At 60.3% G+C, this 25,521-nt stretch overlaps 2 protein-coding genes and 1 long non-coding RNA gene across 6 annotated transcripts in view; 1 reads left to right on the top strand and 2 right to left on the bottom strand.

Moving 5' to 3' along the window:
* Positions 1–8,072, bottom strand: part of LENG8 (leukocyte receptor cluster member 8) — a 10,652-nt gene extending 2,580 nt beyond the window's left edge. The window contains exons 1-14 of one of the 3 annotated variants that reach the window (XM_059905660.1): positions 7,943–8,072; positions 6,170–6,262; positions 5,374–5,548; positions 4,917–5,018; positions 4,068–4,178; positions 3,048–3,300; positions 2,745–2,886; positions 2,344–2,532; positions 1,750–2,028; positions 1,535–1,675; positions 1,134–1,419; positions 446–547; positions 290–358; positions 67–196 (exon numbers count right to left, since the gene is read on the bottom strand). In XM_059905660.1, coding sequence (XP_059761643.1) covers positions 67–196; positions 290–358; positions 446–547; positions 1,134–1,419; positions 1,535–1,675; positions 1,750–2,028; positions 2,344–2,532; positions 2,745–2,886; positions 3,048–3,300; positions 4,068–4,178; positions 4,917–5,018; positions 5,374–5,548; positions 6,170–6,207 — 2,017 coding nt within the window. In that variant the 5' untranslated portion in view covers positions 6,208–6,262; positions 7,943–8,072. The remainder of the gene's footprint in view (positions 1–66; positions 197–289; positions 359–445; positions 548–1,133; positions 1,420–1,534; positions 1,676–1,749; positions 2,029–2,343; positions 2,533–2,744; positions 2,887–3,047; positions 3,301–4,067; positions 4,179–4,916; positions 5,019–5,373; positions 5,549–6,169; positions 6,263–7,942) is intronic. The other 2 variants (XM_059905661.1, XM_059905662.1) reach the window with 2 other exon arrangements.
* LOC132354143 (uncharacterized) lies at positions 7,803–11,894 on the top strand. The gene is made up of 3 exons (XR_009499188.1): positions 7,803–8,253; positions 9,623–9,666; positions 10,032–11,894. It is a non-coding gene; the product is annotated as an uncharacterized LOC132354143 (long non-coding RNA).
* Positions 11,871–25,521, bottom strand: TTYH1 (tweety family member 1). Of its 2 annotated transcripts, XM_059905731.1 has the most exons (14): positions 25,327–25,521; positions 22,831–23,009; positions 20,829–20,940; positions 19,795–20,015; positions 17,319–17,414; positions 15,973–16,045; positions 15,570–15,645; positions 15,007–15,062; positions 14,772–14,864; positions 14,435–14,527; positions 12,993–13,135; positions 12,820–12,865; positions 12,328–12,408; positions 11,871–12,204 (listed from the first exon to the last, which is right to left on the bottom strand). In XM_059905731.1, exons 1-13 carry the CDS (start codon positions 25,450–25,452, stop codon positions 12,370–12,372), a joined length of 1,353 nt encoding a protein of 450 aa, XP_059761714.1. In that variant the 5' UTR covers positions 25,453–25,521; the 3' UTR covers positions 11,871–12,204; positions 12,328–12,369. The 2 variants fall into 2 exon arrangements, with proteins under 2 accessions (XP_059761714.1, XP_059761712.1); XM_059905729.1 differs by lacking the exon at positions 12,820–12,865.

Below are 25,521 nucleotides of genomic sequence, written 5' to 3'. Positions count from 1 at the left end.
CAAGGAGGTGAGCAGGGCGGGACCTGGGGGCCCGTGGCCGCCCCGCTCTGCGGGGCTGCGCCTCACCTCCTGAGTTCTTGGTGAAGATGTAGTAGAGGATCCGGTAGGCAGTGAACTCGCCCACGTTGCCTGGCAGGTTCTCAGCATACAGTGACTTGAGCTGCGTCTGGCACTGGTTGAACTCTTCGTGGTCACCCTGGGGGGGCGTGGAGGGAGGAGCAGAGTGAGGCCAGGACGGCGGGGCGGGGGGCAGGCGGGGGAAGCCAAGGGAATCCCGTCAGCCCCTCACCTTCTCTAAGGCGATGCGGGCGTGGGTCTCGTACACCTCCACCGTGAACTCGGTGCGCACACCTTGCACCTGGGCGGCGGGAGAGCAGGAGTCACACCGGAGCAGGGCGGGACCCAACAGTGCGGCCCCCTCCCCGGTCCCCGGCACCCGCCTCACCGTCAGGTCCTGCCGGATGGACTTCATCTGCTCGCAGGCAAAGGCGTAGTCCTGCTTCTCCTTCCAGTGGGACTTGACCATGCACAGCGACTTCTTCAAAACCTGGGAAAGAGGTGAATCGTGGCTCAGCGTGACCTGAGCACGGAGAGCAAGGATGTGCTAAAACCTGCCACGGTTCCACAAACTCGGGGTCCTAGAGCGGGGGCTGCAACATTCAACCCACCCAGTGGCTCGATCCTGACATTAAAGGGAGTAGAACCTAAAGCGTTAAGAGCGCGCACACAGTCTCTGCGTCAGCACAGGCCGCGCGTGTGCCCCGGGGGGACACATCAGCCCTGCTCCCAGCTCGGGCCTCAGGGGATGTCGGGACATGGATGTCCCAGTGTCTCACAGGCACTGGCCGGGGACACCGGCTTCCTTCTCCTCGTCTCCTAAGCAGGAGACAGAGGCTCAGAGGCCGGCCCAGCCTTCCGACGAGGCCACAGGCCCTGAACTCGGCTCTGAAGCACAAGCTCTGGGTTCAGTTCACCTCTCGGTGCCTCCGGCCTCCGGGGCCCGGTCAGCCACAGGCCCCCTGTGCACAGGCAGGTCAGGGTCTTGCCCGAGCCAGACCCCTGCCCGCCCCACCACCTCCTCGCAGCGTTGGCCTCACAGGGAGGACCTGCCCTCGCTGCCAGGGGGCACTTACCGCCACGGGGCGCACGGTGGACGGGTCGGGGGCGCAGGTGAGACGCAAGTAGTGCTTGGTGATGTCGGGGCAGGTGCCCACGATCTGCAGCTCGTGCCAGTCGGGGTCGGCCCCACCGCTCTCCAGGCTGCCCATCTGCAGCACCAGGGGCTCCAGGCGCAGGCGGCGGGAATGTCCGTGCTGGAAGCGCGCCGCCCGCTTCTGCTTCTTCAGCTCGCGCTCGGGATCCTCACACTCCAGGGCCGCCATCTTCTTGCGGCTGCGCTTGGTGGGGGCCAGGTCGTGCCTGGGGGGGAGGGAGGGAGGAGGGGGCCCTGAGGGGGCGGTCGTGGCACCACCCCCCGCCTCTCCCCCGCTGCCCAGACACAGCCCTCCCCCTCCCCGGCCCCCCACAGCCTCACCTCTTCCCACGCTGCGCCCTGCCTCGGCCCCGGTCCATGTGGGCCCCCCGGCCTCCCCGGCCCTTGGGGGGCGGGTTCCTGCGGCCCACAGGGTGACACTCATTCCCTGAGTAGGAACTGTCGGAGTCCGAGTGCGAGTCACTGCGCGGAGGAGCACACCGGTGAGGCCTGAAGCGGCCCCGCCCCCCGCCCCCCCCACCGCGCAGGCTGCGCACCTGCGGCGGAAGTGGCGGGTCGGGGAGCGGGAGGAGGAGCGGGAGCGTGAGTCCGTGCTGGAGGAGGAGCTGCGGTCCTTCATGAAGACATTGCGGTTGCCGAACTTGGCGAAGCTGCTGCCCCGGGCTCGGCCAGCACCCCCAGCCCCGGGCGTCCCTCGCTGGGACTGGGCACCCCCGCCCCTGGTCGCTGAGCCTGCCCCCCGGGGAGGGTGGAGGCTGCTAGGGGCCTCCCACCGCTTCTTCTTGGGGCTCTCAGCCACAGGCTCCCGAGTCAGCCTGGGGATATAGCAGGGCAGGGCATCACCACCCGGCGCCCCGACGTCCCCGGCGCCTGCCACCCGCCCCTGCACACGCGAGCTCGGGAAGAAGGGCACTTACCCAGGCCACTCGGCTAACACGACGCTCAGGTGGGAGACAATCCCAGGGTTTTGCGTGTCTAGAGGCTGCTCGCAGCCGCCGAGTAGCACACCTCCCGCCTCCGCGCTTTCGCCCCCGGGACCCCGACCCCTGGCAGCCTCCCGCCCCCGGGGCCCGATCTCCTCGCTCCCCCTCCTCGGGGCCCCCTCCCGAGCGCGCCCCGGCCCCACGCACCCCGGCAGGGGCTCCCGGCTCCAGTCGATGGTGTAGGCCGAGCCGTCCTGGAGCCTCGCCTGCAGCACCTCCTTGAGCAGCTTCTCCGTGCGGTCCTTGTCCTCCTCCGACTCGCAGGCGGTGAAGCAGCGCTCCACGTACTCCTTCATGTCCTGCGGCCAGTCGTCGGGCTTCCCGGACAAGCTCCCCCTGGCGGAGGGAGGGCAGCTGCGGACGCTCGGCTGGGGAGCGGCACCCCACGACCCAGCCGGGACCGCCATCGCCGCCCCTCACGGGCGGGCGCGCGGGGGAGCCCGCGGGGGGGCTCTCTGCTTTCTAAGCAGCAGGCGGTGCCGGCGGCCGCACGCAGATGCTGAGCACCGTGCCCCGGGGCTGGGGCAGGGCAAGGGGGTGGCCCTCACCTGTGGTTCTGGGCCTTCTCGGGGTTGGGCTGGGGGCCGAAGCTGCCGTGCTGGCCCTCCGTGGTGGAGCCGAAGCTCTGGCTTGTGACAGCGAAAGGCCGTTTCTGAATGTTGAACTTGAGCCCACCAGTCCCAGGGGCCGCTGTGAGGGCAGCGAAAGCTGGGGTGAGGCCCCCCCAGGCCCACATGGGCGGCCCCGGCCCCACCCCCGGGGCAGGAGCTGTGAGCTCCAGAGAAGGGCGCCCGTTCCGACGCCGGGAGTCCCGGGGGGCCCCCTGCCCTCCACGGCCCAAGGCCACTCACGCTTCATGCGGTTCCACAGCTGCTGGCCCTTCTTGGGCTTGGCGGGCTCGCTGTAGCCGTGCTGCCCGTAGGCCTGGCCCGAGGCGGACCCTGCCTGGCCGTGCTGCGCGGCAGGGGCCGTCCCGGGCTGCGGGCCGCTGCTCAGAGGGTGAGCCCCGCGCGGGGGGTTGGAGGGCTGAGGGGGCTGGGCCGCTGGCAGCTGCTGAGGGGGCGCCTGGTAGGACAGGCCTTCGTCCATGCCCGGGACCGGGGGCTGCGGGCGGAGCGGCCGCTGAGGCGGGAGCGGGTGCCCCGGGCTGGCCCTCGCCCACCTCGGCGCTCAGCTCCGCGGCCGGACGCTCCCCACCTCGCCACCCGCACCCGCAGAGCGCCTCTCGAGGGGGGGCTTCGGCGACGACAGCCGCCCCGCCCCGCCCACGGCCCAGCGGCTCAGGCACCGCGCTACTCCCCCACGGCTCCCGCTGCTGGGCGGCGGCGTCCGCCCCCGACGGCACCCCCGCCCGGCGGTCACCGTCCGAGCACATGTCACGTGCCCGTCAAGACACACGCGTGGCACACGCTTGCGGGAGCCCCGCGATAAAGCCACCATCCTTCCCCCCGGATGGCACTGCGTGAGGCGCAGAGAGAGCGTGACTTGTAGTTTCGCCGCCGGGGCCGCTGGGGTTCACACCCAGGTCTGCCCACCTCCCCGGCGCAAGCTCCACCGCGCCTCCCAGCCGCACGTGAAGCGCAAGGCTGGAGTGTGGGAGCGAGACTGTCCGCGTGTGGCCACGTGCTGAGGGGAAGCACAGGAAAAGGCTGCCACGCCACAAGTGCTCCCACCGTCACCCCGACACCTCAGCCCCCTGGCCGTGCCCAAGCCCCGAACCCACCCTGGTTTCAAACATGATGCTTTGCCTTCCTCGTTCTCAGATCAGGAACTGCTCGGCAGGAGCAGCTTAAGTAACGCAGGTGTCCGCACCGCTGGCCCACCATCCCCCCGCGCGCAGGACAGGAGCCGGGGCGGGGCTCGGGCGTTACCTGGCTCAGAGTCCCCTGGTGCTGCGGTGCGGACGGCTGCTGCGGCGCGGCTGAGCCGTAGGAGCTGGCCATCCCGTACTGGGAGGGGGAGCCATAGCTCTGGTACATGCTCTGGCGAGGGCACAGCAAGGAGGGCTTAGCGGCGGGCCCGATTCCTTCCCCGGAGGCCGAGACCTGCCCCTCTCTCCCAGCTGTTCAGTTTGCGATCCTTTACCGATCTCTCACCCTCCCTCTCTCCACCGCCTAAAAGCGCCCAACTCCCTCATGCTGAAAAATTACCAAATGATCACCTCCATCTGTCCCACATTCCACTCTCTTCAACAACTATTTACTGAGTACCAACCCATCTAAACACTACAATACAATGGAAAGTAAAGACAAAATGAACTTTGCACTCAAAGTACGTGCCACAGTAGACACGCAACACAGCCAACAGTAAGCAAAGAAAAAAAGCCAAGCAGAGAAACCAAGTGGCAGGGTGAGCGGAGGGAATGCCACCCTAAGTAAAGCCTGTCCCAGGAAGGGCACTCTGCAGGCGCTCTCGGGCAGCCCTCTGCTGGGCAAGGACACAGTGAGTGTCGGGACACCAGAAAAGGGCTGAGGCGGGAGCAAGGGTGGACTTGGTGTGTGCTGAGGTGGAGGAGTCTGTGGCAACGTGAGCACGGGGAGGGCAGGGTGGGTGGCCACGGAAGGACCTGGGCATTTACCTTGTGGACCACGAGCTAAGGGAGGGTTTTCCAGCAGTTGTCACGGCTGTGGTCAACCCACCCACTGCCCCTGGACCCTGCCCGGCTGATCCCACCTCCGCCCCTCCGCCGCCTGCCCCTGCCGGGCGGGGCGGGCACTCACCACAGGGTAATAGTAGCTGTACGGATAGGCGTAGTTGTACTGCTGGTACCACTGGTAGTACTGCTGCTGCTGCAGAGCTGAGGCTTCTGCCTGTGACACATACTGTGCGGGGAGAGAACCACGTGCCATCAGTGCTGGAAGCAGGAGCCCAGGGCCCCGCCAGGGCAGGTCTGCTCACTGGTGGTTAACTGCCAAGGGACAGAACTGGGTCCACATCTCTCCACAGAGAGCCACCACCTCTACCACCGACACGAGCACCCCTCCCTCCTCAGGCTGGATGCCCCGGGAACACGACCACGTGGTGCCCTAGACTCAAGCAGACAGACTTGCTTCCCCTACGCAAGGGCTCCTAGGACATCTTCAGAGCACCCTGCCCTGGTGATGCGAGAGGACACCCAGCGTGTGCATGTGCCCCACGCCCGCTCAGGGGACGCGGTCCCCTGGGGACGCTGCTCACCTGTGCACTGGACACGGGCCCGCTGCTGCTGGCCTTGGCAGAGCTGCCGGCAGCTCCCGCTTTGCTGATGCTGGCCAGGGCCTGGCGGGCCTTCTCCCACTCGGGGTTCTCGTGCATGGGGGTCTCCATGCCACTCTCTCTGCCTGCCCCGGCCACCATGCTGTACTGAGAGGACCTGCAGACAGAGGACATCGAGTCAGCCCATTCTCCCACTGCACACGGTGGGCAGGATGGAAGCAGGCAAACACCAGGGCTTGAATCCCAGAGCCTCAATTTTCTAATCTGTGACACACCGACAGCCAGTTTCTGCTTCACAGTTTTCAGTGAGCGATAGATGCGATTACCTACCTAAGGTACTTTTCCAGATGCCTGCTACATACAGATGTTAAAAATCAAACAAAAGGATTACCAGTAACCACAGGACTTAAAACAAGACCTGATACTTAGCAGATCTAAATGCTTTATGAAACCACAAATTCTGTCTGATACCACCTCAGTCAGAAAATCATCACACTGTTTTGGAAAAAACGAGGAATTAAAAAAATAAATAACTGAGTATTAAGCGTCGGAGGCTGCCCCTTAATCGCAACCCATGGAATGAATCATCGCACTTCTGAGAAACAAGCACTGTACTGCGAAAGATGAAAGCTCAAAGGAGTGCCTCATCCGCACCCCTACCCCAGGGGCTCTGGTATCATGTCCCCCCTTGCTGTGCGACGGCCCATCCAGAAGACAACACTGGGTCTTGCTTCCTCTCGCCCTCCCCTCTGACCCCCGTCCCTCTAGCCTCACTAACCAATCCGTGCTACGCTGATCACCCACGTTGGCCGCCATCTGGACCCTGGGGTGTACGGGGTGGACCTCGGGAGCCAGACTGCTTTTTCACTGCCTGCAAGAGAAAGAACGAATTAGGGAGACTCCAGAAGGAGCAAGAAACATGTCAACAAATACGGAAGAGAAGCAAATGGGCTCACGAGAAGCCAGACAGAAAAGGGAATCTGAAAAAGAAGGAGCCAAGGGGTAAACAATCTGAAGAGAATTCTGGGTGTGGAATTAAAGGGCTACAGCCTGAGGGAAAGACCCTGGCCCCTCTGCAATGCTCTAGGTGGAAAACAAAGGACTTGAAAACAGGGAAGTCCAAATGAGTTTACCAAAGAGAAAGAGAAGGATCGGAAGCCCATGTGAAAAAAGGGAAGGGTTCGAGGGAAACCCCGAAACAGGGACAGGGTCAGAGAGCAGGGTGGGGGACCTCAGGCAAGGAGCAAGGAGGAAGACGGCTTCTGAGAAGAAGCTCTAATAAACAAGGGCTAAATGAACCTCCAGGCTGGGAGACCTGGAAAGACCCCTGAGAGAGAGTCTGTAAAGAGGGAAGCGTTTGAGGAAGCCTTGAGAAAAGAGAACACTGGAGAATGGAGAAGTCTGGGAGGAAAAGCGGATTTCTGGAAGTTACTCCTGGAGCAGGAAGAAGTTGAGGGTGCCAGAGAGGAACCCCGGGAGTGAAGAAATGACTTCTTAGAAAGCTCTTAGACGACTGATTTCAGGAAGGTCCCTAAGGATAGAGAACACCGTACATGGGAGATTCCTAGAAGCAGCAGTAAACCTGGGAGAGAGAAGAAGCGAGCCCCTTGGTTGGGGGTCTGGAGGGAAAACTTTGGGGACGCCCCCAAGAGATCCAAAACATCTTTAGGGACTTGGAATGGGGTGAAGAGAAGAGGACGGCAAGAACATGAAGGAATGTCCTGGGGGCAAGAATTGGGGGACCTAGACTTGAGAAAGGAACTGAGAAGTATGGGGGTGCTCAAAGGCGAGTCCCGCTGGAGAACCCGAAAATCCTACAAGAAGTGGAGAAATAAGACCAAAAGTCTGGAACTGGGAAAAAGCCTAGAGAAGACGAGCCATAAAGAAGAGCCCGAACGAAACTGGGCGGAAGGGTGGGGGGCAGGGAGGCGGGGGGGGGGGGGTCACGAGCGGGGATAGTGGGGGGAGCCCCGGGACAGGAAGAAATGTGGGGGTAAGGTCTGGGGGAGCCTGGAGGGAGGTTTCTGGGCGGGGGCGAGAACCGGAGGCAGGGGGGCACCTGGCCGTCCCGCAGGCCCGGGGAAGGCACAGGAGGGCTCCCGGTGGAGGAAGAGCTCGCCCGGATCCTCGCCACCGGCCCCGGAGCCACCGCCCCGGCCAAGCCGCGCGTGCGCACCACGTCCCCGGGGGGGGCGGGGAGCGGGGAGAAGACGGCGCAAGGGCTGCCCGTCGCCAGGGGCAACGTGGTCCTCCCGAAGAAAGTGACGAGTCAATGGGGGTTGAAGAAAGGGGTGCTCTGAGCCCAAGAATTCCGAGCGCGCTGGTGGGGAGCAAAGGCCGACGGCGCAGGCGCGAGGGTGCGCAGCCGCACTCCCTACCACTCGTGCGCAGGCCCAGTGGCGCGGGCTCTGCCACACCCTGTCGTCGCTCGCGCGCGGCGTCCGTTGGTGCGACCGTCGCCGAGGCCTCGGGGCCCGCGGGGCGTAAGGCCAAAAGGAAACACCGCCTCCGCCCGCCCGCCGCCGCCGCCGCCGCCGCTCAGTACACCCACCTCGTCCGTAAGCCCCCGGGACTCATCAGCGGCGGCTTCAAATGATAGCAGCACAGCCGCAGGACTGCTCCCCACCCGGCTGGCTCTTGCCTTCCTTGGGCTTCGACGCCCGGACCGTGGCGTCTTGACGTCACGCGAAGGCCTCGCCCCGCCTCCCTCGTCCCCAGGCAGCCAATAGATGCCACGAGCTTGATTTGAGCCTCCCCCCCCCCCTTCCGCCTACGCTACCACGCGGTGGGCGTTCTTAATGCAAGCCGGAAACCGGGGTGGGGACGGTGGCTCCGAGGGGACACGCACGGCATAGTTCGCAGGTTCCGCGCCCTTCCATGCATCCTTGTTTTGGTTCAGTTGGTGGTAGCCATTACTATTCCTAGACACAAATTAGTGTGATGAGAGTTTTAAGACTACCCATCGTGTAGTGATGTGGAAGACGAGGGAAGAGAATGATGGACCCAAAGAAGGCAAGAGAACATGAGAATAGCCTCCAGCCGGAAAGGGGAGCTTTCCTAGTAAATAAAACTGGAATGGCGTACCTAGCAGAGGGAATGGCGTGTGCTAACACACAGAGGCGGGAAACGAGCGTACCTTGGGGAGACGGCGGGGGCCAGGTGGCTGTGGCAGAACAGAAGTGTGCGGGGTCCTGGCGTCAAGAGATAGATCTGTGGAGGTGGGCAGGTAGCAGATCCTGAAAGGCCATCGATGTCCGGCTGAGGAATTGGGACCATCCCAAGTTAAAAAGGCCCTTCTTTAAACTCCTTGCAACTAATCTTTTGAGTATGCCAGCTGTTTCCACCCAGGGCTCTGATTTAGAATTATCCAGTCCAGTTCACGCGCCGGTCACTGTAGTTATAGCAGGTGGTATTTAAGATGCAGCGATTTCCTTCCCATTTTCTGTTATTAAAAACTTTTCTGTTGATAACTGCGTGTCACTTTGTTACTGTTACCACAGTTGACCTTTTTTTCCATCCTTTTGTTTTTTAATTAAACTTTTTGTTTTAGAGTAACTTCAGGCTTACAAAAATGTTGTAAAGATAATTCAAAGTCCTTCCTACCTTACACCCAGTTTCCCCCAATGCTGTAGTATGTTTGTTAAAACTAAGACACCAATACTGGCACACTACTGTTAACTGCAGACCTTATTTGAATTTCACCACTTTCCCCTTTATGTGCCTTTCTCCTTCCTGTGCCAGAGCCCAATCCAGGGTACCCCATTGCGTTTAGCATCCCTTTACTTTTAGCCCTTATATTTAAGGTGGGTTTATTATACATAGCGGATAGTTCGATCTTTGTTTTTTACCCAAGCGTACAATCTCTGCCTTTTAAAAGAGGTGTTTATAACTATTGTAATGTGATCACCGGTAAGGTTACATTTAAATCTATCGTCTTGCTATTTGGTTTCCGTTTGTCCCATCTTTCTTTGTTCCCCTTTTCCTCTTTTTCTGCCTTCTTTTGGCTTGAGCATTTTAAAAAAATAGACTTTATTTTTTAGAGCACTTTTAGGTGGGGCCTTAGGGAGGTCCCCTGCCCTGTGGTCAGAAACTCATAGGCTGTGGCGATTTCAGGGGTCACCTAGGTGTTTTCCAATTCTCAGCAATCACCCTCCCTCCTCCCTCTTTGCCTGATGTCAAGTCTTGAGCACCGTCATTTCACATATTCTGTCTGGCATTTTGGTCGTTTCAGGAAGGACAGCAAATCCAGTCCGTTACTCCATCTTGTTCAGAAGTGTAAGTCCTCATGTGTGTCACTTAAAAATGAAAATAGAATTCCCTTTTGTAAAGGTTAGGCCAAAATGGTCTTTTTTTTCTTGGTTAGGGCTTCGTGATTAAAGATCACTCCCAGGCCCCTTGGCAGGAAATCAGGCAGCCTGAATCTCAGGGTACTTTGTGAGCATCCTACACTTCAGGGAGCACCAGCTTCTGGACACAGACTCAGAGTCACTAGAGGGCAGTATTTGAGAGCAAAGCGGCTAGAAGCGCAGATGGGCCAACCCCAGGGCCAGACAGCTCACCCAGTCATGAGAATTAGTGAGTCCATGAGGGTGGCCCCCGGTGTCCCTCTCTGGTAACTGTGATCCATTTCTCTCTCCCAGCTTCAGGCCCACACATCGAAGGCTTCCTGGAACATTCCTTTCGGTGTACAAGATGGAAACGATTAGCAAGCATGGAGCTGTCCCCTACGGCAGGCCCCCACTGGACACCTGACATCTGGCACTCTGGGCCAACAAGCCCTGACCTGAAACCCTTGGGGCTGTTTACGTGTTTGGGGATTCAGGATCTTTCAGACTTTCAAGAGAGAACATGGTGTATATTCCACAGAGGACACGGTACCCTCAGTACCCTGCCCAGCACTTGGAAGTAACCCCATCAGTGTTTCTGTAGAGAAATAGATGGACATTCACACCAGGCAGGGAAATAGTCTGTAAGTAACCTCGTGCCAGGTTGGGCTTTGCTGCCCAGTGAGTTCAGGGAAGACTTTTGGTCTAACGGAGCTCTTTGGATTTTGGAATTGCTGAGGAGGGACTGGGGAGCTGTCTTTGACACTCTCTGATGGATGACATAGCTGAGGTCCAGCTAGTCGAGCGACGACCCACGCCCACCTGGTGGTCAGGAGCGGGCCTGGGCTCTTAACCACAGGGATCCCGCTCTGCATTTGCCCACTCCGCAGCCATTGTCTGTCACTCCCACCTCAAATTTCTCCTCTCTCAGGCTTTCTCCCAAGATTCCAAACCCAGCCAAGAGCTGTCACGTTCCGAGAGCCCTGCTGTACAGCGGTTTACTGGGCTCGTCCTCTTTCTATGGACTTTAGTTTCCAGAGTTTAGCTGATCGAAGTATCGTTGCAGCAAACAGTGCCTAAAATACATCCTTACGTGTCTCTGCTTTATTTCCATAAATTGATTCCCACAAGTAGGACTGTCGGGTCAAAGGGTCTGTCACATGTGAGCAGACTATTTTTTTCATTGGACTGCAGCTCATAGCCTCAGGAGTGGTGCACGAGCTGTTCCGCCACATCCTGGCCAGCACGGGACATGAGCCCTCCTTTCCTTATATGATAATCTTATAATTTTAATTTTATAATAATTCTTTTTCACTGGGTGGTGAAAACAAAGTTTCTGCTTGTTTCACGGTGCGCTTCCTAATTATTAGAATTTGAATGCCCTTTAGTCTGTTCACTGGCATTGGGATTTTCACTTCACTGAATGTTCATCTTAGATGCTTATTTTCAAGTTGGGTCATCTTTTTCTTGGTTTGTGGAAGCTTTGCAGATTATACGTATGTATTAAGAATTATCTATTTCTTTGCCATGTGTGTTTTTAGAAAAACAAACTATTTTCCCCAGACTGTCATTTTGCCTCTTGACTTTACGGTATTTTTTTCACTCCACAAGTTGTCAAATAAGTTATCTTTTCCTTTCAGTCTTTAGGATACCTTGCTGAAAATCCTCCCCCTCCAACCGAGATATACAATATACAAAAGTCTCCTCTTTTCCCTTGAAACACTTCTGTCCCTTTACTTGTCTACATTTAGGTTTTCCACCCATATTGTATGTAGACTGTTTTCTTCCAGCTGGAGAGCTAATCATGTCAGCATTCCTTCGAAACCAGTCCTTTTCACCCTGACTTGAAATCTGTTTTCTGTCATATGTACACACACACTGAGATCTATTTCTAGGCTGTCTCTTCTGTTCCAGGGATATGCGTCTCTTCCTGCGTCAGGACGTGTGCTGCTTTTAGATCAGGGGTGGGGGGGATTTTTTTTTTTTTTTTTTTTAAAGAACAATCCCTTTGGAACTGCTGCAGAGCCTGGACAGGAGAGAAACACCTGGCGGCCAAGAGGCAGGGCGAGAGCAGAGGTGAAGAGAATCTCCACCCCCCCAACCACAAGGCCAGATTGGGGGAGGGGAGAAAAAAGGACCCAGCTGCTTGTAAAATAAAGTCGTCCCTTTTATTTCAAATCAACCCTTTCCCAAGTTGGTGCTGCAAGTGGAGATCAGGGGCCCTAAGCCCACTGGGGTGTGGCAGGGCGGGGGCACTCACATCCCTTCAGGGCTGAGAGGCTGTGGGTCTGGCTGTCTGCCCGCTGCCCGGCCAGCTCCGGGCCCTGGCCTACCCCCTCGGCTTACTTCCAGGGCTAAGGACACATAGAGGGGGCAGGGCGGGCAGGAAGGCAGTCCTGTTTAAGGTGTCCGTAGCCAGGGCATTGTTAGTGGTGGGAGCCCAGTGAGGCTGGGTTAGTGGGGTCTTCTCCGGCAGCTGGGGAAGGAACTGCAGAGAGAGGCAAAGATCGGACCAGATGCAGGCAGAAGGGCCGCCCTGGAGCCCATAGGGAGGGAAGGAGGGAGGGCAGAGGCTGGCTTTGGGAGCTGGGGTGTCACTCTAGATGCTCACCGGAGATGGGGAACAGGCTCCAGTCTGGCATGGAGGAAGGGCTCAGATAGATGACTGCCACTGCACGAAGCGCTTGGATTCCTGCCAGGGAGATGTGGGGCGAGAGAGGGCATGACTAGGGAATCTGGCTTTGTAGTGTGGGCCCTCAGACCCAGGGGTCCAGGACCCAGCCCCTCCTGCCTCAGACCCAAGAGTCCAGACCCCCAGCTTCTCCCCTCAGACCCAGGGGTTCAGGCCCCCAGCCCCTCCCCCATCAGATCCAGGGGTCCAGGCCCCCAGCCCCTCCTCCCTCAGACCCAGGAGTCCAGACCCCCAGCTTCTCCCCTCAGACCCAGGGGTTCAGGCCCCCAGCCCCTCCCCCATCAGATCCAGGGGTCCAGGCCCCCAGCCCCTCCCCCCTCAGACCCAGGGGTCCGGCCCCCAGCCCCTCCCCCCTCACAGCCAGGGGTCCAGGACCCAGCCCCTCCCCCCTCAGACCCAGGCGTCCAATACCTGAGGGTTGAAAGGGTCGTCATCGTCTGTGTCATCATAGTCGTCACTGGGGTGCAAGGGGGGGAGTGGCAGAGAAACAGGATGGGGGTCCATCAGGAGGCTGCCCCCTAACAGTGGCTCAGTGGTTCTCCCCCATCCCCTCCGCCAAGACCCTGCCCCCCTCCCCTCCTGACCTGGGTGGGAAGAGGGCCCAGGCGCGGGGCAGGCTGCAGAGGGCGGTGGCCAGGGCCCCCGCGGACAGGAGGGAGAACAGCAGCAGGAAGAGCAGGCCTTCCAGGGCGTCCTCACACAGGCCCCGCAGGGCTGCACCATAATCCTGGGGCGGGGGGAGAGGGCGTCAGCGGGCAATGCACACGGCTCAGACCGTCCACCTGGCTGTGCAACGCTGAACGCGTCCCTCAGTTTCCTCCCGTCGCCTGTGCGCAGCACAGGGCCTGGCACGCAGAAGGCGCTCAGCACACGGTAGGCGCTGTGGTCACTGTCATTATCACACCTGCAAGCGGGAACCCCAGTTGCGGCCTCCTCTCCATCACCGAGAGCCCACCCCCCCACCCCACGACCAGACGCCACAGCAGCTCCGCCTTGGTTGAGTGCCGGGCGTCTCAGCCTGGACACTTCTGACACGGGGGCAGATCACTGTGTGTGTGCTGAACGGGGTGGCACCTGCACTGCAGGTCCTTGAGCAGCAGCCCTGGCCTCCAGCCACTAGATGCCAGTAGCACCCCCTCCCCAAGCCGGGACACCCAAACATGTCTCCCCACACGTTGCCACCGTCCCCTGGGGCAAAATCTCTGGCTTAGAACAACACTGAGAACAAGGCTTAGAAGAACAACTGGTGTAGAACTGCCGCCTGCACGTAACGCACACTCAGTCAACACTGGCTGACATTACTGTCATCCCCGGAAACCGGCAGAAGCACCATTTCCTGAATGGCCAGCCATAAGTCATTCAGCAGGGGCTGGCCGAGGGCCTGCTCTGTGCCAGACATTGCTCCAAGTACCGGGGAAACTTCAGCAACCAGGCCCCAGAAGGTCGCTTCAGAACACAATGAGCTAATGAGAGAGGGGGTTTGGAAAGCAGTACTGGGGTCCCGACAGCAAGATGGCACCAGCAGGAAGGAACCCGGCCGATGGGAGGTGGGGGACTGTCGTCTGGGAGACCCGCCAGGCTGCTGGGGGAAAGGGTGCGGGCTAGGGGGAAGCAAAGGGCTGAGGCCGAAACCGGCCAGGGCCAACCACACAGGCCCCGGAGCTCAGGCGAGAAGCCAGGACCTTAATCCGCCTGCAGGGGTAATTGCGGGTTTTCAGCGCGGGAAGAAGACCCGATTGTGCTTAAAAGGCTCACTGGGCTGTTGGCTGCTGTGCGGAGGACAGACGGGGGCAGGCAAGCAGGGGGCAGGCAAGCAGGGGGCAGGCAAGCAGGCAACAGGGAAGAGGCCCTGCGGCCGTCGGGAGCAGCGGTGACAGTTGAGCTGTGCTGAGTCCAGAGGGGCTTCAGAAGGGCCAGCAGAACTTGCTGGACGAATGAACAGGAAGCAGAAAGGATATTCCTGGGTTTCTGGGTCTAGGCAGAGGCTCCCCTGCGAGAAGAATTCGGGGAGGGCGACAGGGGTCACCTTGTGCAGGCCACGACAGTGCAGCAGTGCCACCAACTGGTGGAAGTTTCCTTCTGTCACATTCAGCGTCTCCTCCAAGGACAGCAGAGGCTTCTGCGGTGGCAGGGGGTTGTCATCCCAGGAACTCTTCAGGCTCCGCCCATCTCTTCAGGCCCCGCCCCTTTCTGCGGGCTCACAAGCCAGGGCCCCACCCACAGCCACCGCCCCGCCCCTTTCTGCGGACCCCGCCCACAGCCACCACCCCGCCCCCTTTTCGAAGGCTCCGCCCACAGACCCAGGTTCCCGCCCCTCCTTCCCCTGGGAGTCGGGGTGCAGAAGGAGCACCCGGACCGCCGACCTGCGCAGAAGGGAACTGGGGGACAGCTTCTCGCTCCAGCCCCTGCAGCTGGGAGTGGATGTTGGCCAGAGCTCGCTGGGACAGAGTCAGCCTCTGCGGGAAGCCAGAGGGAGGGAGGAGGAGCCAGCGGTTGACACCCCCAGCCCACTTGGCGCCTTCATCCTCCCCCGGGATCCCTAAGTCTAGGCCCCAGCCGCGCCCTCCTCCACCCGGTTCCCTTGCCCGCAGCCCTAACCTGTTGAAAGGGGTTGGAGACGGCCTGGTTGCAGAGGAAATAATAGCTCAGGATGTCTGAAGCGGCAAGGGAAGAGGGGAAGAGGGGGGAGGCTGTGAGCCTGAGCCCCGGGGCCTCCCTGGGGAAAGGCGGGAGGGGGCAAGGCCACACTTTCCACCCCTCCCAGCTCAGGACCCTCCTGCGGTCCCAATGACCTCGCATTCTGAGACTGGCAGCCCTCCCAGCCCCTAATCCCTTCTGCTCCAGCCACAGCCAGAAACATGCTGATCTACACACTCCCGGCGAGCCCCTGCTTCTGCCACCCTCCCCTTGACTCAACTGTGCTCCCCCCCATTTTCTCCAAGTGGCCAAATCCTCCCATCCCTCAGCTCCAGCCTGAGGACCCCTTTCTCTGACTCCATCATCTTTAGCCCTCCCTCTGTTCCAGCGCACCAGGGGAGGTGCCGAGAGCTTCTGCTGAACTGGGCAGGGCCTGGCTGCCGGCTGCGCACCCTCACCCCATCCCAGGAGGACCGCGCAGAGAGGCCCGAGGACCCAGGGCGTGCGCTTGGAGATGCGATCACCTGAGCCAAGGCCAGTCTCCTCCCGGGTCAGGTTCAGGATGTAGGTGTCCGGACTGGAGCAGAAGTCACTGAGGCCCTGAAAGGGGCAGCAGGAAAGGAGGCTCAGAACAGAAACGGCCCCCATTCCACACTCCCACAGAACTGAGTGCTCTCTAGCCCCCCCCACCCCAGACCCAGGAGTCCAGACCCCCAGTCCCTCCTCCCTCAGACCCAAGTGTCCAGAAGTCCAGTCCCTCAGGACCTAGGAAACTGGCTGGAAACTTCAGAACCTGCGTTCCTGGCCCCCAAGTCTTCCCTCTCAGGACCTAAGGCATTTATTCCCATCCTGCCCCAGGATCCAGGAGTTACGGGCCTTTGGCACCCATAAGTCTTGGAGCCCAAGGGCCTGTCCCGCACCACTCACCACGGCTGTAGCTGCCTCCAGGCCCATGGAGCCCCAGCTCAGGACAAGAACCAGGAGACTCATCACCGTCATCCTACGGTGGGGAGGAGGGATTGGACTTGGGGGTTCTGGGGTTCTTAATCTCCCACCTCGCCTCTTGCCTCCCCCCACCCCTAATCCCATCACAGCCCCAGCCCTACCCTCCACCCACCTCTGGAGCCAAGAGGGTAACAACTAGGGGCAGAGAGGCTGTGGGGGGAGAGGTGTGGACTCGAGGCTGCTGACGTCAAACTGAACATCTGGCCCTGCTGGGGGAGGATACGGGGTGAGGGGCTGGCCGGATCCAGCCCGCGTCTGTCCCCGCCTTGCTCCGGACCGCCCACCCCTGGGCCCCATTTCCCTGCTCTGAATTCCGCAGGAGCTTGCTCCCAGGTTCACCCATTGCTTGGTCAGCCTCCCTCTCAGCCCAGACTCCTCCTCCCAGGAGTGGAGACAGCTCCAGGGCTGAAATCACCTTCCAGGTTTTCTCTGGGGATGGGGTTTGGGGGGGGATCCGCATTGGAGGGTGGTCAGCAAGAAAGAAGGGCACCTGGAGGGGGCCAAACTGAAGGCCTGGCCGCAAGCCCCAGACCTGCCCTGCCCACTGTGCTTTACCATCTTCAAGCTTCAGGGGGCCTGGATGGGATGGCAGGAGCTCTCACCCCGGGGGGAGTGTGGGAATGGTGGCGGGCACAAGCGTGGCCCCCCTCAGGGCCAGGGAGGATACAAAGGCTCCTCCAAGTGGGATAGGCTGGCCTAGGTGGAATCCCAGCTCCAGTACTTTCTGGCTGTGCAGCCTTGGGCAAGTGGCCTAACCTCTCTGAGCACGTCTCCCTTTCTGTTATATGGGGAGAAGGAAAGGACCTCCTCATAGGGTTAGTGCGAGGGTTCCAGAAGAGCATCGGGCATACAGAACGAACCTTTAAGTAAGAGTGTGGTCCTTAATTCCGCCACACCACGTGATAGCTTTCTGCCTCAGGGCCCTCATCTTCCAGAGAGGCATCTGACAAGCACCTCCTTCACAGGGTTGTCATGGCAACTGAGAGGGTCAGTGATCACCCCAATCCTCAGCACAAGCATTACTATCGTTGCTTTTCTAGGATTTTGGTGCACTTCTTGCTGTGAGGACAGCCTGTTTCCTGCCCGCCCCCTTCCTGGGCAGCTCTGAGCCTGATTTCTATGTGCCAGCCCAGCCCAGGAACTCCATGGAGGTTCGTGGGACAAGGGAATGAAACCAGTGTGGGCCTGGGAAGGACCGTGGCCCCTCTCGGAAGAGCGCTGTGGGATCTCAGTGACACGTGCCGCTGCCAGGAAGCCGCCAGACTTACACAATCACCAGCCACTTGCTCTGCTTCGCCAGGCCCAGGAGGGTGAAGAGGCAGACCAGTAGCTCCAGGAGCAGCAGGAGAACGTAGGCCAGCCACCTGGGGAGGGGGTGACAGGGGTGAGGCTGAAGCAGCAACTCCAGCCTTTCACGTGCCCAGGCTCCCAGACCGGGACTCGGCAGAGGGTGACAGCACCTGCACGTTCTCCCGGCTCTGCCTGGACATGTGATCTCCCTGATGCCCAGTCTCCAGGCCACAGCCAGGCTCATCTGTGAAATGGGTGCATTGGGAGGCCGGCCACTGTAGCCATTTAGAGCACAGGTCCCAGGACTGTACCCTGACCGAACCACGCATGAGCCCTGTGAGTGGCACGCTCTCAGGGCCCCGGCCCCTCCACCCCAGCCTGGAAAGCAGAGGGACTCATTCCCAGGCATGTACTCAGCAACACAGGGCACGACCCAAGGGCTCAGGGTCTGCAGGCAGACGGCCTGGGTCGCAATGCCAGCCCCTGCACTTCCTGCCTGCCTGCAACTTGGTCTCAGTAACCTCGCCTCCTGTGTCTCGGCTTCCCCGCCAGTGACTCGGGGAGAACAGCAGCACCTACTTCCAAAGGTTGTCGTGAGGCTAAACCATAAAGCACCGAGAAGAGTGCCAACATGGACGCGCTTGAATATTAGCTTGAACACGCGTCAGGAAACTTTTAATGTCATTTAAGAATTCAGTATTAGTTAACGATCAGTTCACTCTGGTGGGAGAGGAAGACGTACATGAGACCACAGCACAGCGCCTGGCACTTCGGAGATGATCAATAAATAGCATCGCTCTCAGCGGTCCCCACGTCGCCAGAGCGCCAAGGGAACCGCCACCCCGCTCCGTGGCAGCCTCTGCGCAGACCCCTGTGGGGACTCACTGTGCCCTTCTTTCCCGGACTGCTGGAGGGTCAGGCTCTCCCCGGGAAGGAGAAGCTGGGCCCACTGCTCCAGCTGACCTCCAGGCCTTTGCTCCCCATGTCCCCACCGCCAGCTCTTGTGCCCCAGCTTCACTTCACTTCCGTCAGGGGCAGGTAGCACTTCTGCCCTCAGCCACCAAGAACTCCCCCAGCAAAGCTCTCCCGCTGGGGGCCCCGATTTCCTTCCAGGAAACCGGCCATGTTCCTTGAAGGACTCCCAAGTGCCAGGCACTCTCGTATTGGTGCATCCAGAAGCTACTTCCTGTTAATGATGGGTCTGCCTCACTCGGGTGTAGTCACCCCCCAGCCCCCCTGAAACAGGGCTGAGGCCCAGGGCCTGCACCCCTGAGCTTGGCCAGAACCCAGAACTTGAACTCACTGGGACCCAGGCCTGTCTGATGCCCTGCAGGGGGCATCCTCATTGCGGACTGCTTCAGCCCAGGTCTGCCTTCCCCCTGGAGCACAGAATCCAGGACCAAGTCTTCCCTGTCTCTGCTCCCATGTCTGGCTGGGACCCTCAGTTGTCGGATGAACAAAAGAAATAATTCCTCGCGGACGAAGCAGTGAGGACTCCGTCATGTTGGCTGCTGGGAAAGATGGCCGTCCCAGATGTCCTTCAAATGTCACCTTCTCAGTCTGGCCTTCCGGATGACCCCCCACTCCCAAAACTGCCATCCTCTGTCCCCAGACCATCCCATTCCCATCTCCCACCTAATTTTCTCCAGAGCTCTTAACACTCACCACCTTACAGACAATATCTCATTCATGCATTTGTTTCTTATTGGTCCGCCCACTGTGAGGCAGGCAGGAATCCCTCTGTTTTGTTCATCGCTCTATCTTAAAAAAACCCATATTTTACAGACACCTATATAACGTGTGCTGGTCGCCCCTGTAAGCACTTGACAGATAATGACCCAACAGATCCTCCACAATCCAATGAGGGTACTGCTACCCATTATTGCCACGGGTACCAGATGGGAACACTGAGGCACAGAGCTGGCATGTAACTTGTTTAAGATCACGTGGTTAGGGAGTGGCCGTCTGAGCTCATGGTCCTGACCATTTGGGTACACCTCTCTCACCAGAAGGTGTAAATAAATATCTGTTGGGTGGATACACGCGTCAGATGGACAACCGAGGAAGTGAACTAGTTAGTCTGAGATTCAATGAGTGAAGTGCAAGAGTGACTTGATGAATGGCTGAGTCAAGGATGAATGAATGAAGGAGTGAGTACATTGAGGGAGGGAGTAAATGGATGAATACTTGAGTGGGCACGGGATCACTGGGTCCTTCTCTCTACGCCAGGGTTGCTGCCACTTACTGGCACTTAGCACAGATAATCCTTTACCGTCGGGGGCTGTCCTGTGCATTGTAGGATATTCAGTAGCATCTCTGGTCTCTGCCCACCTGGTGCCAGTAGCATGCCCCTCCCCAAGCTGTGACACCCAGATATGTCTCCCAAGGTCCCCTGGGGGCACAATCACCCAGGCAAGGTTCCCTGCCACACGGAGCAGAAGAGCGGTCACCTACCTGTACTCCTCCACAAAGGACACATCTTCGGCTACTTGCAGGGGGCTCAGGGGCACTCCCCGCCAGAAGGCCAGCCCCTGGAGCTGCTGGGCCACGGCTTCTGCCTGCCGCCGAGCCCCCCGGGTGGCCGCCACCAGCTCCGTGCGCTGCGTCAGCACCTCCTCCAGAGTGGTCAGCTCTGTCCTCACGGCCTCATCCAACCTCTCCACCATCTCCAACACCTGCGCACAGGGGTGGGCCTGGAGTCGGGGGAGGGCGTTCTCTGGGGTGGCCAGGGGTTGGGCGACAGGGCTGGGGGGGCGAAGTAGGAGCGAGCAGGGGCGGGTATCTGAGATCTGGGCGCTAGGGCATCTGAGGATTGAGGAAGGGAAGGAAGGGGCTCTGCGGTCCAGCTCATGCAGTCCTGTGGCTTCTGTCAGGAGCTCGGAGAGGTCCGTGGCTGGAGCCCCAGGACTGAGATTAAGTCTGGAATCCTAGGTCTGACGCTGGCATCTGCCTTCCTGAGTCTGGGGTCTCACGTCTGGGTTCCAGGGTTGCAACTGGACATGAAATCTAAGGTCTGAGGTCAGGCTGGGTCTCAGCCCCGGGTCTGGAACCCTGGGGCTGCGGATCAGAGTGAGGCTTCTCGTCTGAGTCCTGGGTCTGAGCCCTGAGGTCTCTAACCTTGCACCCGGGCCAAGGATCAGGTCTCCCGTCCTGGATCTGACCTGAGGGCAGGGGCTGGGTTTTGGTGTTTGGTCTCTGAATGGTTTGGGCTGTGAGCTGAAGTCCAAGGCTGGGGCTGCGTGTGATTTAGGCTCGAATCCCAGATCTGGGCTAAGGTTCTGATGGTGCCATGTGTGAGGCCCTAATCTGCAGTCAGGGTTGGGGGTTGGGCATACAGTCTGAGATCTGCATGTTGGAACCTGACATTCTGGGTCTGGGGTCTTGGCTCTGAGTTTAGACCCTGTTTCCCTGGGAGGGGGCCCTTTGCCCAGGTGTGGGGAACCAGTCTGGGTGTGGATCTGGGGTCTGGCCAGTGCCTGGCCCCTCACCAGGTGGTCAATGGCAGTGAGTGTGTGGTTGGCATGCAGCAGTGCAGAGCTGAGCTGGGACACCCCATCACTGGTCTCGCTGTTGCCATAGAAACCGATGCCAATGCCAGCGCTAAGAGGAGGAGGGAAGGGAAATCACAACCGGTCCTGGGACCCTGGGGGCCGCCACGCTCCCCCCACCTCCTCACACACCCAATCCCATCTCCCACCCCATCCCATTGGTCCAGCCCATCGTGGGAAAGGAACGTCTCCAGCCTGGCCCCCACCAGTTGCCAAGGTAACGGGAAGGTCTCACTCCCCCGGCCCAGGGACGTCATTGTGATGCTAATGGTGGGTGGAGAGGTGGAGGGGAACAGGCCCCCAGATTTAACTCGCACCTCCCCGGAGTGAAACCCTGCCATGCCCAGCCCCAGGACGGGAAGTCCTCCCCCCTAGTGACTGCCACCCCACACCCAGGCTCTCCATCCTTTCCCCAAGCATCCGGGGTCCTCAGCACCTGTCCCTTCAGGATGCAGCCGTCCCCTCCCCCGCCTCCTGGGGGGTTCCACGGAGTTGGTTCCACCAACTCCTGGGGGACCCCAAGCCTGGAGCTCCCAGCCTCCCCCCACCCACAGGACCCAAGCTTCTGGACGGCTGGGAGGGAAGCAAGGGAATGTGGGCCCGACGGGCCAGAAGCCGGGCGCCCCCGCCCCTCGGTTGCCGGCACACAGAGCTCCATTGTGGGGCCTGAATACGGGCCCCCTCCCTCTCCCTCCGCAACACACTGGGTCCCTCCGCGGAGGGGGCCAGGCCTGGAGCGGGGCGGCGGACGCCCGGACGCCCTCGCAGTTCCCAGCCCCGCGCTCCGCAGGCCCCCACCCCCTGCCCTGGGATCCGACGGCGCCGGCTCCAGGGCCCGTACCCATTGTTCACAGGGCTACAAAGCTGCTCTTGTTCCCTGGCCACGGGGGCTGGCCGTGTCTCTCCCGCACAGGGCCTCTGTCCGCCTCCCCGCCCCCCTCCGCTCAGGAGAGCCCGACGAGGAAGCGTCCTGGGACTCCCGGTCCCCCTCCCCCACCCCCACACCCCCCCACACTGCTGCTTCCCCGCAGTGGCGGAGCCCGGTCTGGCGGGGGTGGGGGGGCACCAGCGGCTTTCCGGCTGCTGCCCGCCCTCCCCGCCCCCAAGCCCCAGGTCCTGAGTGCCCAGATCTGCCCTGAGGGGTGGGTGCTGCCCTGCCGGGGAAGGGCAGCGCTCAGAGCTGGCTCTTGGTAAATGGTGCGCCCTCACGTGCCCTGCTCCTCCCACCCCTGAGGGTGTCCCAGGTGGTGGCCCCTGGGCTCCTAGGGGTTTTGGGGTCTGAATCTCCACTTGGCCCACCTGGCCTTGAAAAGTTGCCTCTCCCTGAGCCTCCCTCTTGAAAACTGATTGTGACAACTCTGAATCCAGCAGGGTTACCGTGGGAAGGAGTTAGACCAACTCAGGGCTGCTCCTGGATTGTAAATATCCCTTTACTGTGCCTGACCGGGACATCAGCTTCATGAGGGCAGGGACCTCGTCTGGCTTGGTATTTCCTGGCACATAGTAGGTACTCAGGAAATAGTTGCTGAATGAATGAATGAGTTAATGAATGACATCCCTAGTTCACATTTATGGAGTCCAGCTGTGAACCAGGCACTGTACATTGCATTTAATCACACAACTAGGAGGTGGGTGTGACTACAGTGCCCATTTTAGAGATGTGGAAACCGAGGCCTGGAGAAACTATACCACTCGCCTAGGTCACACAGCTGTTCCACGGCAGAGCAACCAAACCCAGGCAGTCTGACTGCCCAGCCTTTAACCCCTAGGCCATCCTGCCAGGCTGGCTGCCCTTCGGAAGTCACTTCTCCTCTTGACCTTGGTTTCTCCATCCATCAAATGGGAGCAATTCTCCCCTGCTGGGACACCACCAGGAAGAATGATTGATAGAGAGCTTGGGGAGCCCCATCCCCAGTGTCCACCCACCCTGGGGCCCCATTACCAGCCGACGAGAAGGGCAGCAATGCAGCTCCAAGTGACACAGCCTCCCCCAGGCGGAGGGCTCTTGGCCCCGGGCGGCTCTGGGGGCCGGCAGCAGCAGAAGCGGATGAGGTAGACAGCAATGAAAATGAGGCTCAGGCCCAAGCCCAGGCCTGCCAAGGCCACCACCAGCAACAGGGCCTGGGGAAGGGGGTGACATCAGGCATCACAGGGGTTCCGGGCTCCCTCCCTGTGTGGCTGGAGGTTCTGGGTTTGGGATCTCTGGGTGGAAGGCATCCCTGGCTAGCTGGGGGGCCGAGCCCAAGCCATGGTTTTCAGGTTTGTGAGCAAAGACGGCATTCCCAGCCCCTCCCAGGCTGGCAGCCAGGGCTCTGGGACTTGGGGCTGGAGGGAGCTTCCAACTAGGAGGCCCAAGTCTTGGGTTCAACTTCTGCTCTGCCCTCCAAAGGCTGTGTGACCTTTGGCAGGGGCCCTCCCCTCTCTGAGCCTCGGTTTTCTCCTCACCAAAACCAGCTGGTTGGAATGAAGCACCATCCAAGGACATGCCAAGACCTGGACCCCAGACCCTTGTGGGATCAGGGGTCGGGAGGGGGCACCTGTTCCTGGCGATGTGTGCCAGGTTGGGGGTGGCAGGCTTCCTACTCCCACCCCCCTCCCCCGCGCTGGTCCTCCCCACTCACTGTTTGCTTCCTCTCCCCTGATGCTGAGCTCTGCACACCCACCGCAGCGTGAGTCTGTCACCCAGGGACTCAGGGGGAGGGGGCGTGACAGCCTCCGTGACAGTGTGTGCGCGCGCGCGTGTGTGTGTGCGTGCGCGCAACTCAGAGATGGGGACCAGGAGGCTGGGAGAGTGAAGACCGAGCAGGGGCGAGAGGAGGATGGGGGGGGGGAAAGAAAGAGAGAGAGAGAGAGAGAGGGAAAGAGGTAGTGTGTGAATGTATGTGTGAATGTGTGTATGTGAACATATGAGTGTGTGAATGTGTGTATACTTGATGCATGTGTGTGAGCGTTTGAGTGCAAGAATGTGTGTGTAAATGTGAAGGTGTGGGTGTATACATGTGAGTGTGAGTATATGGGTGTGTACACGTGTATCTGTATGTGGGTGTGTATGTGTGCATATGTGAGCGTGTATATGTGCGTGAGTGTGAATGCACGTGTGAGAGTGTGTGTCTAATTGTGTGTGAGCGTGTCCCCCCAGCACGGAGGCACCCAGTCCCTGATTATTTTCCCAGCTGTCCCCTCCTGGGTGTGTGTCCCAGCACTGTCACCCTGACTATTGTCGACGGGGGCAGAGCGAGCCTCCCTGGGTGCCTCTGGCGGTGGCTGGGGTGGGGGCCCCGCGCGTGGCATCCGTGTGGGGAGGTCTCCTTGGCCGAGAGCAGGTGGCCGAGTACTGGCTCTGGAGGCTGGGACTGTGTAACCCGCAGGCTGTGGTAGAGGGGCTGGCAGTCCCCGTTTGGCGGGGACAGAGCGGCGTGGAGTAGGCAGGGAGGAGCTTCTTACGGCTGGCTCAGCCCAGCCATGACCCAAATAGCTCAGAATACAGCACACGTCCCCCTCTCTGCCTTCCTGGGAACCCCTCCTTCTCAGCTTGCCAATCCCCAGCCCCCTGTCCCGGGAGCCCCCCAGGACAGATCCGAGGGGCTCAGACCTTACAGGCAGGGCCCAGGACCCATCCCAGGGCTCCACCATCCTCCCCACCCCCTACCCCATCCCCAGCTCAGCCAAGCCTTGCTCATTAATCTCAAAGTCAAGGACTTGAATTAAACTGGGTCAGGGGACAGTTCTTTCGCCCCTATTGGAGCTGACCCAGGCTGGGCCCCCTTCCCCAGGGACCCCGGCTTCCTTAAGGTTCCCACCCAGCCCCACCCTCTGGCCCCGTTTCTGTCATTCTCCAGTCCCCACACCTTACCTCATCCTCACCCCTCTCCATCGACCTGCCTGCCTGCCCCTTCCGTCCTGGGACAGGCTGGAAGTCTCTCCCAGCGCCTCCTCTGTTTTCCCAGCTCCAGCCCTAAAACCCCTCACCCCGCTCCCCATTTCAGGTCTCAATCCCGTCCCAGAATCAGGGCATCCCCCAGCTTTTTTCCTCTCCATGTCAGCTCCTCTATCTCCTGGGTCCCACCTGAACTGGGACGTATTTAACTGGATTGCCCTGATCCCATGAGGGAAGGGGTCGTCTTTTAGGACACGATGGACCTATCCCCCTGATGACCCTAGCTTCCCGCGCAGCTCTCAGAGACCCGGGAATCCAAGGGCCCCCAGTCCCCTCCCTCCTCTGAGATCCAGGGGTCCAGGCCCCAGCCCTCCCTTATTTAAGGAGCAAGGGGTCTGGTTCCCCAGCGCCTGTCCCAGGGGAACCTCCAGGTACGGGAACGCCAGGCTCCTGCTCCCTCAGGTACCCCAAAGTCCCGGCCCGGCTCCCACCCCCAGAGAACACAGGAATCTGTCACCCAGCTCCCAGCCCCCGCCCCCAGGACCCCGTGCCCGCGCCCACCTGCTGGTATTCTTGTTCTTGGGGCGCGAAACCGCTGGGCACCGGGCGGAGCTGGAAGTCGGCGCGGGGCAGCTGGTGCAGCAGATGCACCCAAGCCGAAGGTCGGTAGCCCGGGGGCGCCCCCATGGCCCCCGGGGGAGGGCTCAGCGGGGCGGACGCCGGGGCTGCGAAAGCCTCGGCAGCGGAGCGGGGCGC

This window comes from Balaenoptera ricei, chromosome 19 (assembly GCF_028023285.1).
Source record: "Balaenoptera ricei isolate mBalRic1 chromosome 19, mBalRic1.hap2, whole genome shotgun sequence".
Lineage (NCBI taxonomy): Eukaryota > Metazoa > Chordata > Mammalia > Artiodactyla > Balaenopteridae > Balaenoptera > Balaenoptera ricei.
This window is presented reverse-complemented; position numbering and strand designations above follow the sequence as displayed.

Coding starts and splice junctions, on each gene's coding strand:
- TTYH1 (XM_059905729.1), bottom strand. CDS start 25,452: ATGGGGGCGCCCCCGGGCTACCGACCTTCGGCTTGGGTGCATCTGCTG. Junction 20,016..20,828: donor TCACTGCCATTGACCACCTG/GTGAGGGGCCAG, acceptor CCCTGTGCGCAG/GTGTTGGAGATGGTGGAGAG. Junction 15,063..15,569: donor GGAGACTGGCCTTGGCTCAG/GTGATCGCATCT, acceptor TTGCCGCTTCAG/ACATCCTGAGCTATTATTTC.